General features: G+C 44.6%; 1 protein-coding gene across 1 annotated transcript in view; it reads right to left on the minus strand.

Moving 5' to 3' along the window:
* The window catches only part of ABCA1 (ATP binding cassette subfamily A member 1), a 108,219-nt gene that overhangs the window by 53,361 nt on the left and 42,742 nt on the right, over window positions 1-12,116 (minus strand). The window contains exons 6-8 of the mRNA XM_016224992.2: window positions 8,253-8,374; window positions 6,081-6,257; window positions 981-1,073 (exon numbers count right to left, since the gene is read on the minus strand). Of these exons, the coding sequence (XP_016080478.2) occupies window positions 981-1,073; window positions 6,081-6,257; window positions 8,253-8,374 (392 nt within the window). The remainder of the gene's footprint in view (window positions 1-980; window positions 1,074-6,080; window positions 6,258-8,252; window positions 8,375-12,116) is intronic.

The following is a 12,116-nucleotide window of genomic DNA, read 5'->3' on the forward strand; positions in this document are numbered from 1 at the left end:
CCTGAAAGGGACCCAAAAACCAAGCCTCTTCAGTCAGACACACACGAGCAGAATGTAAAGAAAAAAGCCAAAACAACAAAGTGTCGTCTGTTTAACCTGCATGTTTTCTGTATTTTCCAAATATTCTACAGTTTCCACAGTGAACATGCAATACTTTTAGTCCCAGAAAACAAAGGAAGTTTTGATATCTCAGAAAAATGATACGAAGAACAAAAGATGAGTTCGAGAAGCAACTCAAAGTAAGGCTGGACCGAGTCTGAGACTATTTCCCCACAAATCAGCACTGTCCACTGTCCTATACATTGAGGCCTGACTTGTTCTGCCCACTGCCCACCAGCTCAGCTCCTTACACACTGGGCTCCAGGACAGTCCCTCCTTCCCAATCAAATCTGAAACAAGGCTGGGTCTCAGAAAAGGGAGGCACACACTGGCTGGGAGGCCAAGGAACGATGAACTGCTTTTGTGAGCACCTACAGGCCCTCTGATCCTCTGACAAAGGTTGTTCTGATATATCTGTCAACATGTGGGCCCGAAAGGTGGACTCAACTTAATGTTCATCAAGAGACACTATTCCCAAAGTGGAACCCCAGAGGCGAGATGTTTACAGGGGGAAGATCTGAATTAGAGGGACCCATGTTACTTCCTTTAATTAGCAAACAAATGTCTTGGTAAAAAGATGCTCTGGCCTTGCAACTAAAGAAGACATGTGAAGAAGTTTCTCAGAATAAAAACAGAGGAAAGTTCTAGACTAGATATTGGGCGTTTAGCCACTAATTAGCTCTGAGACATCAATAAGTCCGTTTCTTCATTTCTAAAGTAAGGAGATCAAACTACATCATTTTAAAGATCATTGATACCTCTAACATTGATTGTACATTTCATATGATATTCGACTCAAAAGAACCCTGTCAGTCAACCTTAGGGTCAAAAAAAATGACAGCGGATGGTCTGCCTTCTGGTGCTGGAAAGACACGACTTACCTCTTGGGCCAGAGTCCCGAGACTGTCCAGCAATGTTTTTGTGCCTTCAGCCAGCTCCCTGGTCAGGAAGGGAGATAGAGAGTCTAGTTCTGTCTGGAATGAGAAAAAAAATTACTTTGTTTTTAAGCTCAAATGTAAACCTGAAATCTCTATTGAAAATAAACAAGTTAATTAAAACCATTCACAGTCTTGAGTTTAAAACACAAGAAACCCGCTCCTAACCAATATAGGACACTAAAATTATTCTAACTCTATGTTTGCAGGTTGTTTATTTCAGGTAAGAATTACCAGTTCTTCAGTGAGTGCTTTAAAATGGTATAAAAATATATATATTAAAAACTAGTTGATATGTAATAGATAAAAATATCTCGTGTATATATTTAATTGTTATATGCCACCTAGCTACACAGCAAATATAAAACAATAATTAATTAGGCTAAAGGAAAAGATACTTTAGAGTAGGAAGCCTAAGCCAACCAGTATGATATTGTTAATAGAATGCAAAAATATATAGGGTGGCATAGAAGCTTGCAACTCCAGAATAGTGGTTACCTCTGATGAAAGAGGCAGGGACATTGCAGGTGGCATCAACTGTATCTGTAATGTTTTATTTCTTGCAAAGCATGGCAAAATGATGGATAATGGTACAAGGGTGTTCTTTATGTTCTTCTCTGTACCTTTTTGTATATTTGAACTATTTAATAATCTTTCCTTTTTTAAAAAAATATGTTTTTACTGATTTTAGAGAGTGAGGAAGAGGGAGGGGGGAGAGAGAGAGCGAAACATCGATTGGCTGCCTCTTGCATTCTCACTACCAAGGACTGAGCTACAACCTGGCATGTGCCCTGACTGAGAATCAAACCAGTGACCTCCCGGTGCCTGGGAGAATCCTCAACCAACTGAGCCACACCTGCCAGGGCCATGCTTTTTTTTTAATTCAATGAAAGATAAGAGAGAGGGGGAGGGGGAAAGGAGGGAGATAGGGCAGGAATGAAGGAAGGACAAAGAATATAAGGTGGCTTGAATAGTATCAGATCTGAAAGACGTAACTTCCTTGAATAACATTAACCCCAGGAAACAGGCCTTGAAACTAGGCCACAAAATGAAGTCTGAGACCATGTGCCTGCACTTCTAACTGCGGTCTCCTGCTCATACTCGCTTGACAAAGGCCGGCAAACCCTGCCAAATCATTTTCCAAAGAGCTCCAGTAAATAACTCAGCTCGGAATTCCTGCTATTATTTTTTTCCTAACCAAAAACATCCCCTTGGCTATGAACTTACATGGGTCCCTCTTGACCAATGGAGGCAAGTATTCTCTTGTATTAAGGAAGGAAACAAGAGGAAAGAGGGAAAATGAAACCCTTAGTGAAGGACTGTACATTCCGTGTTGAGCTAACAGGAATTCATGCATTATTCAATATTTTTAGATCATAACTAAATACTGTAATATCTTTAGAGGAAGAATACACAAATGCTTGTTGTATTACTCAAGCGCTCCCACCCACTTCGACAAAATGTGTTACTCACAACACAGTAACATTTCCTAAAAGCATGACATTCTGTGCTGCTGTCCCCAGAATGACAAAGGCAATTGTGCCCCATCCTTTCCGGGTCTAACAGATAACTTCATTATTTTCTTTCCTCACTAGCTTAGTAGCTAAATTGTAAAAAACCGAAAAATTCAGAGGCAACTTGACTTTCCTTTCTGAGCTGGTGTTTTATTTCAGCTCAGTGTTCAGCATGGCTCCTGGGACATAATAGCTAGATACCCAGTAAATGTCTGTGGAAGAAAAGTCAAAAGAAAGGGAGAAGCACATTAGGGGGGCTAGGTGGACTGGTGTGAGTCCTGCTTCAAAGGTCATTCAAATTTCCGGGTGTACTCTGTCTTAAATTCACCTCATCACGTCACTCACCCTCTAGAGTCTTTGAGTGATTCCCCTTGCTCTAAAGACAAGGCCCAAAGCCTAACATGGCTCTTGATCAGCTGACCTTTGCCCACCTCAGCGTGGCATGTCATACATTCCTTCTCCCATCAAACTCCCCATAGAGACCTCCACTCCACCCTGAGCTCCCCAATCACATGCAGTTCCTCTACATGCCACCTTCTCCTCTCTCCCAACCAGGAGCCATATCCTCTGCCTGGAAATTCTTCCCCTGTTCTTGACCTGGCTAACTCCAATTCTTTAGTTCCAACCTAGAGGACGCTTCTTTCCTGATCCTCAAATACTGGGCTACGAGGCCCATCAGCACCTGCATAGCACCTAGCAGAGGGGCTGTTACTCTGCATAGCATCTGCTCCCCCACCAGCAGGGAAGCTTAGAGAAAACTGAACCTTGCTCACCACTGCCTCTGGCCCAGTACATGGCACAGATCAGTGCTGAATAAATATTTACTGAATGAATGAAAGTGTTTGTTTATAAAGGATCACTATACAAAATGAAGACCGGGAGGGGTTACTACCAATGCATTAGAAGTCACAGCCAACTAGAAATAGAAGACCGAACACTTGTGAAATGAAAACGTAATTGAAAACTCTCTTCAACTTACAAAAGTCTTATCTACACAGAGATTTTTTCAGGGACTCTACTACGAAATAAAGTGAAATGTGGATGTATTTTCAACATAATGCACAATTTTGTTTTCCTCCTGCCAATGCAAGTAACCATGTGTTTATTGGGACATGTCAAACTTCCTTTAAATATTCTCATAACGTAAATTAAAATCTCTACTTCACTTCGCCCATATTCAGAAACACCAGCTCAGGACTAGGATTTATGTTGTAGTGCAGACTGAAAATAAACCACCACGATGATCACCACCCAGAAGCAATCACTGTCACTTTCCCATGATTTATAGGACCATAAAGTTTTCCTTTGAGGAATATTTTAATATTTTTAAATCAAAATAGGGAATTATAAAACTCATGTCTGAGGAAGGTACTAATTTTGAAAAAACAATTCAACAATTTAAATATTAACTTTTAAACTTGGTATGTTTAATCTATTAAAATACTTTTTTTTTCTTTGCTATTTCTAAACACAGTTAAATATACCTACTACCACATAGCTCAAGACCAAAAACAAACCTCTATCTTAGAAATGCCAGTGTTTTCTAAAGAAGAAATAATATTATTGAGGCAAAAATGTACAGATGGGGTTGAGTAGTCATATTAACACACTGCTAAATTCACCAAAAATTTATCCTGTTCTATGATCCCCCCTTTTCCCACAGGAATTAGGTGAATATGGAGTCTAAAGAGTAAATCCAGGAGGCATGTCATCTACCATTTACCAAATAACGGGGGTCGCAATTGCTTGCCGAGCGAAAGCATATGCTGTAAACAGGGGGGCAGTAAAACCAAAGCCAAACAAAACCTGACAGTTCCCACAAATGTCTGAATTCCAGGAAGAAGAAAACAAGCAAATGTTTTCTCCTGCAAAAGAACCCACGCACATGCTTTAGGACTGCATGTGACAAGTTGAAGGATCTGGCCCCCCAAAAGTCACCAGCCACACCCCATCTGTGTTCTGAGTCCCTGTCTAAGAGTCCAGAAGGCAGCAAACAAAGACCCTTCAAGACAAGGATGACTTTGTTGACCCCCTTCTCCATCTGCTCCTTCAATCTACACACAGCCCAGCTGTGAGATCACTGGTCTTCCAGGGACCTCAAGGCACCCTCGCTGCACCTTCTTTGTCCCATAAACAGAATCCCGCCTTTGAAAGAATGGGCTGCATGAATCAGAATGTGAAGCAGAACCTTCCCTTTTAGGGTGAAGGTCCTCTCAGAGGTCAAGACAATCTAGTCCCATGGATGTGCTATCCAAGTTGTTACTGAAATGGAGGTAAACTGGTACACCTGTCCTTCCTAACTCAAGGCTCCGACTCTATTTCCTCACCTCCTTCGCATCACTGAGACAAGGGTGAGGGAGCCAGGACTAGAGGCCAAGGCTAGTTAACCCCACATTCTTTTCATTGTGGCTCACAGTGCCCCGTGTTGACAAAGACTGTTGTCAGGGAGCTGTTGGAGGTCATCGCTGAAAATGGGATGGATGGGCAGCCCTCATTCTACAGACCCAGGACCTGTGAGAAATGCCTCAAGTTACCAATCTCAGCTTTAAAATTGGAGTTATCCTCGATTATCTGGATGGGTCAAATCTAACACATGAGGCCTTAAAAGCAGGGGACTTTCTCTGGCTAGAGGCAAAGAGATGTGGCAGGAGAAGTCAGCGAGATTTGGCACAAAGCCCCAGAGGATTCTAACTTCTTTGTATTATAATGAGGAACATCTCTTTGCAGGCATATCTTTCTTCCAGGGCTCTTTCCCTGGTTGTAAAAGAAACTAATGACCAATCAGAGCGCTAACTGGTGAGTAAAAACACTGAATGTTAAATGATGTTGTTGGAGGGGCAGTTCACCAGAGCTCTCACAAAACCCCCCAAAATGCACCTGTTCTGGAACTATATACAACACTCCAATGACCAAAATGCTCAGGTTCATCCCCATTCTTTGAGTAAGAATGAACATGTATTCTCAGGGACTGCTTCTCTGAACTATTGATTCCTAGACTAATCAGGCTTTGTTGGCAATTTCTTTTTTTTTTGGTAAATGCAATTTTGTCTTTGGTTAAGTTAATTATTGAGTGTGCTTCCATCCAAGTCCAAGGTTTTCCCACTGTGATGGTTCAGTGTCTCCTTTCTGATGGGCTTTTTAAAGTGAATAGATATCTACCTTTCTATCAATGCTTTTGAGACTTTTTTAAAAATCTGGACTGGAGAACTCTTTTTTCAAATGATTTCTTAGAATCTCAAATTATGATTTTAAAAACAAACAAACAAAAAAGCCTGGTCTTCTCTGATTGAAACAGACACAAGGGACCTTGGGCTTAGATTAAGAGCCACACCCAACCCATCCTTCCATTTACTCTTTGAGAGATTGCCCAAAAGTTTTTAAGAACAGTTAGAATACCACTGAGCTAAATTACATCTCAAACTCCCAGCCAGCTCTCTGTTTCTACAAAAACAAAGTCACGTTGTCCAAGGAAAAATTTCACATTCCAAAAGAATTAGTGCTTGAAGCTTCTCCACACAGCACACCCACTCACCAGGATCGGCTTCAGAATGTCCATGTTGGAGAGAAACACTTGCTCTGCAGCATCCAGTTTCTCCCCTGGCAGGCTGCAGAGCCTGGAAACTTCTTGGTCACCGAGTTGGATCACCTTTCCTAACTTGGATCCACTACACAGATTAGTCAAACGTAACTGGTAGCCGTGCAAAAATACCTGGAAGCATTTCATGCAAAGAGAGACAAGCAAAACTGGATTACAAAGATGGGACACTGGATGCTTGAAGCCTATCAGGGGATTTTACATCAACACAGCTCTGAAGAATGGCCACCACTGCAATAGTCCAATGCATCGAGTCTCTTTAATAAACTTTGGAATGTGTCAAGGCCCGATCTAACGGGATATTTAAACCTGAATGTTGTCTTTGACTCGTCTCCCACTCTCCTGTCCTTGAGAAGGGAAATCCTGAGTCCAAGTCTTTTCTCAAAAGTGGGACACATGACTCAGTGACTAGGAATCTTGAGTGTGAAAAACATTCTCATTATTTTGGAACTTATAATATGTTCAACTGGGGTTGAGCTGAATTATAGGGGAAAAGTGTCTATTCTGTTCATTTGTAGGCAGGGATATTTAACTGATGCAACAAACTGTTCAAGCAATTTCAGAACTTGGAACTCTTAGTTTTGCTTGCCTTGGAGCACAGTGCCAGCAAGCCAAGGTTCTCATCTACTGAGGCCAATCCAAAGTCATTCTTCTATGTTCATTATAGCAGAGCCCCTAGCGAGCCTCTGCTTGGCCACATTTTGCTCACTTCATTAGCTTTTCTAGGCCTAAATAAACTGAGCTTCTTATACGGTCCTTACTGTCCATTAGACTGAAAATTCAATACAACGAGGGGTCTTACTTTTCCTACTCACTTTGCATCCACAGTGCTGGAACAGAACTGTGGTAAGTATTTGCGAATAACGAGTGGGTGATGCAGACTCTTTTATTACTCCAGGTTAGTTTAAATTGATGCAAGTAGACCGCCTTGTAGTACAACCTATTTTAAGTGATGAACCTAAAATTTCACAAAACCCATGTGGCTCTCTAACACTGCCACAGTTTTCGTTAAGTTTTCACCCACTGCCAGGTACTCAACTGCACCTCAGTCTGACTCCCTTCTCTAAATGCCCTGGCTTTCAGGCTGTTGGCCTACCTTAGTATCTGTGTTTAAGAGCACAGACTACACAGAGAAGCTAATTACCACTCAAAGACCACCTCCACACTTAGGACATCCCTCATGTTAAACTGATTGGACATGACAGATATGAAATTGGCAGGGGGCAATGGAAATCATGCTAAATGCAACTATTTTCATACGCCTGCTCCCTTTGGCCCATCTCCCAACCACACAATTGCTAAACACAAGGCATATTTTCCAAGTTTCATAAGGGCAAGCAGTAAGCACATTTTTCTAATTTTAAAAGTTCTAGAGCATATGCAGCAAAGATCTTATTTTCAGGCATAAACATTTCCACTACTTCTGCTTATTGTAAAGACAAGCTGGCACGCAGACACGAGACAGGGTAAGGAAGCAGTTCCCCTTTCTGTCAGAGAACAATTGTGAGAAGCCCCTCTGAAAATCAGTAACCATGTGAGCTGGGCCTACCACCCACTCCACAGGAGCTGTGTATCTAATGATGCTGAGGAAGTTTTCTAAGAATGGAAGGTTAAAAATCCATATAAACTCTAACATTACTTCCTGGTTATACAAATTAGGGGGGAAAACAACAACAAACATTTTCTGCTTATATTTCTGTCTTTAAAGAAGCATTTTCTTTTTTTTAATCTGCTGACAGAGCTGCTCCAGATCAATAATTCTCAACCCTGCTTACTGTCTCAGAACTGTGAACTTTTAACAAAAGTGCTTAATTCGTCTTAACTTAAATTCATCCCCCTTTTAGGAGAAAGTTGGCTACAACTGCCAATTGACAGGCAGGAAATCAGTTTTATTTCAACCAGCTGGCCCATGCCAGCAGGTTGCACGTTCCACTCTCTGAGCAGCATGGCAAAGCCAGCCTGAGCAGGGAAGTAAAAATAGGTGAATCTGAGCTAACACGCTCCTTCAGTGCCATCACGAAGAGAGGGGCTTATTCATTCCTTTCCAGGCGCTCTTGAACAATGTCACTGCGACCAGCCCCACCAAGGACGCTTCAGGTGGCAGCCTACCTTGCGAAGGCTGACACTGGCCCCCAGCATTCTGTCCACAGCGGGCCTTGGCAGAGAGAGGTTGTGATGCAGGAATCCAGAGAAGGTTTCATTGTCCACCAGGAAATCCCGGAGTGTCAAATCTGCCGAGAAATACCGTTTTATTTTCATTTAATAACTAACTCAAAAAAAAAACACACACACAATAGGGCAAGTGGAGAGAGCTATCATAATATTGGACTGCCTCATCTTAAACTATTTGACAACCACAGGCTTCTGGATCAAGCACACAGAGAAACAAGGTTGGAGAGCTTTGTCGTACCTGGAGGGACATGAAAAGGTTACTTTCTAAAGACATGGAGAGCCACACTCAGCACGAGCTCCTAGACTCAACAGTGCGACAGTGCTGTACACACACACGCACGGCCTCCCCTTGCTTTCCAAGGAAAAAGCCAAACCTCTTAAATGATCTCACCCACCCCACCTGAGATCTGTGACACCAACCCCACTGCTCCTGCCTCCCACTGCCATCTCAGGTAGCTAAAATCGGAGGTATTTAAAGTCTCATTCCCTCAAGCCCTGGGGCAGGTTTCCTCCTAAGGAACAGTGGTTCTCAGGCTTGAGTGGGCATCAGAATCACCTGCAGGGCCTGTTGAAAAGCTTGCTGGCCCCCATCCCAGAGTTTCTGATTCAGAGGCCTGGGGGGGAAGCTGGAGAATGTGCACTTCTAACAAGCTTCCAGGTGATGCTGATGCTGCGGGGCCAGGGCCCCCACTTAGAGAGCCACTGGGGTGGAGCATTACACATATCCAACGGCCTCCACGGACACGGTCTCATTTTAATTCCAAACATGGAGCATGTGATACGGAGCTCCAAAACCCAGGTCTGCCACGGTTTAAGAAAACACATAAGCCCAGCCGGTGTGGCTCAGTGGTTAAGCATCAACCTATAAACCAGGTCAATTTCCAGTCAGGGCACATGCCCGGGTTGCAAGCTTGATCCCCAGTAGGGGGCGTGCAGAGGACAGCCGATCAATGACTCTCATCATTGATGTTTCTACCTCTCTCTCCCTCTCCTTCCTCTCTCTGAAGTCAATAAAAATATATTTTTTAAAAAAAGGACACGTGTAAGTATATACTAAAAAAATCACCCATACTGATGGGATTGCCGCAGGGTTTCATACTGAACCCCTTTAAAAAATAAGCCCTCCAGGTGCATTGAGAAAAGGCTCCAATCCTGTGTAGTGAAGCAGAAAAAGCACTGGCCAGTGACGCAGAATTTCAGTCCCCAGGGCTGGAGGCTGTGCACGTGGTGTGGCTTGGGTATTTCATATCATCTTCCTGAACCTCAGTTTCCTCATCTCCACACAGAGAGGTCTCGGACCAGATGCTTGGCAGCCTCCCCCTGCCCCAACTCTAAAATACCATCGCTCTTCCTGCCCTGTTTCATTTGTCCCTTCTTCTCCTTCTGCTCCACTCTCTTAATAACCCAGCTTCTTCCAATAAAGAGAAAACCAGCTAATCGTGGCCGGGCAGCCGCTGTCTGCAGCCTGCAGCCCACAGACACACTACCTGACCTCTAGGGGGCAAACCCTGCAAACCTAAGTCATTTAACTGAAGAGAAACAGGTCAGATCTGAAAATGGGGCTGCAGTGGGAGGCTTAAAGAGGACAGGAGCCAACCCTGGGAGCCAAGGGGGTCATGTGCAGAGATCCAGTGGGAAGGCCCCACAGCCTAGTCAGACTCTCGCCTGATCCCAGCCTGCTCTGCTCATGCAAACTTGAGGAATGCAGTTATAGAAAGGAATTAAGCACAGTTCCCGTCTCTAGAGGGGCGTCTCCGGCTGCATCTAGTTATTCCTTCAAGCAGCTGCTCTTCCTTGCCCAGTGAGTGCTCCTCCTCGAACAGGTACTCCTACAGGCGGCCCCCTGCGCGGCATTCACCATCACAACGCAGGGCTCACCTCTGTAGTCGTCAAACTTCAGGGAGTCTGGGATTCACTTAGGAAGCGTGCTAACGTGCAGTTGCTTGGGCTCGATCCCCAGAGATCCTGGAATAGTGGATCTAGAATGGGGCCTAAGAATCTATATTTTAATAAGCACCCCTTGTACTTTTGATGCAGGGGTTCTGGGGGTCATACTTCTAGGAGTGTTGTTTTATTTTTATGCTAATATAGGTTTTATCTCTGTGTCGCAGGGCCTAGATCAGGGCCTGCCAAAGAATTACTGACCAGTGAAGGACGGCTGAGTAATAAATATTAGGAGATGGGATTGGGACTAGGAAGATTCCAGAAGTATCTGAGCAGCATCACAGGAGACTTCCTTTCAGCTGAGCAGGTCCCAGAAAGGATCAGCAGTGTCAGGATGAGCCCCCCAGCCACATCCCAGGAATAAACAGGACCCCCAGTCACTAGTATTACACTCCTAGGGAGACAAAGTGGTATCTGGGGTGTCCCAGCATCCCTATGGTGGGGCTAAGCAGGAAGGGATGTAGGAAAGCTGGTGGCTTCGACTGGGGTGCAGCAAGAAAAGCCAGGCCCTGAGCACTGTGGAACAAAGGAAAAAGCACCAGGCTCGGGGGCTGGACCTCTCCGAGCCCTGGACAGGACAGAATACACGCATGAGCTGACTCTCACTGACCAGGTGGACCACAGATTCCTCCCGAGTGTGAAAGGCCAGCGCAGCATGTGGACAGTGTGCTCGGGAATTCAGAACAGCAGGGCGGCTAACGTGTGGGAGGCCGACCCCGGCTGCACTTGCTACGGGGCTAGGTCACCAGCAACACTCTCCAGACCAGCGAGCGTGCTCAGTGTATTTATAAGACTCTTCTGTTATGTCAACAGGCTCTAAGTATGAGAACAGCTGGATGAGATCAAACTCCAACTGCCTATCAGTGAATCCCTCGGATGAGGCATGAGAACCAAGAAGCTGATGAGACAGGCAAGGACCCCTGGCTGTGCATGTGCAGAGGGGGTGAGGTCACTGGGTGGGGAAGCAGCAAGGAGGCCAAAGGCACGTGACTACAAAGAACGTGCATTCTGGTCACATGGATACCACACATGTGGACACTGAGAGTCACTCCCCCAACAGCAGCTGCAGCGGGTGTGGACACAGGTTCTCAACCCTGGCTCCCGTTAGACTCACAGAGGGAGCTTCACGAAAATCCCAGTGCCCAGGCCACACACCCCAACCACTAATCAGAGCTGGGCCTCAGACCCAGGCATCAGGATTTTGTAAAACATCCCAGGCGATTCCAGACAAGTTTGAGAAACAATGGTATGGTGGAAAGTTCAGGGATATGGGACCAGGAAAAAAAATCTAAATTTGATGCTAGGCTCTACTGTTTATTAATGGTGTGGCTTTTGGAAATTCATTTTGCTTTCCTGAGCCCAAGTTTTCTTACCTAAAAGGTAAGAACAACAGTATCCACCTTTCAAAGATATGAGCATTAGAGATATAACCTATGTAAAGCACAAATGGTGAGCAACTGGCCCGTGGTAGGTGCTCAATAAACGGTAATTTGTGATTTTGAAAAGGGTTTTTTTCACTCAACTTTACCAATGTGCCACTCTGAAGTATAGAGAAAAGGTAAGGGCACAGGCCCTGCCCTCAAGGGGCCCCCAAGGCTAGTAAGGGAGAGGAGAGGCAAGTCAATAAAACAGGAGAAATGAGGAAGCCACAGACGACAGCTCATGAACCGTTTGACCAAGATGAGTTTTATCTGCAAGCGTTTCACGGTGGAGAGTCAGGCCAAAGCCAAATTCTGGAAAAGAACAGAGAGCCAAACTTGCCTAGAAGTGTGGCTGGTGAGTGGAGGAAGGCCTCTCGTGGTGGCAGGGACGAGGGCACCCTACTGTCATAGCGCTTCGCATGTAGTAGGTTGTCAA

Source organism: Miniopterus natalensis, chromosome 12, assembly GCF_054644295.1.
Source record: "Miniopterus natalensis isolate mMinNat1 chromosome 12, mMinNat1.hap1, whole genome shotgun sequence".
Classification (NCBI taxonomy): domain Eukaryota; kingdom Metazoa; phylum Chordata; class Mammalia; order Chiroptera; family Miniopteridae; genus Miniopterus; species Miniopterus natalensis.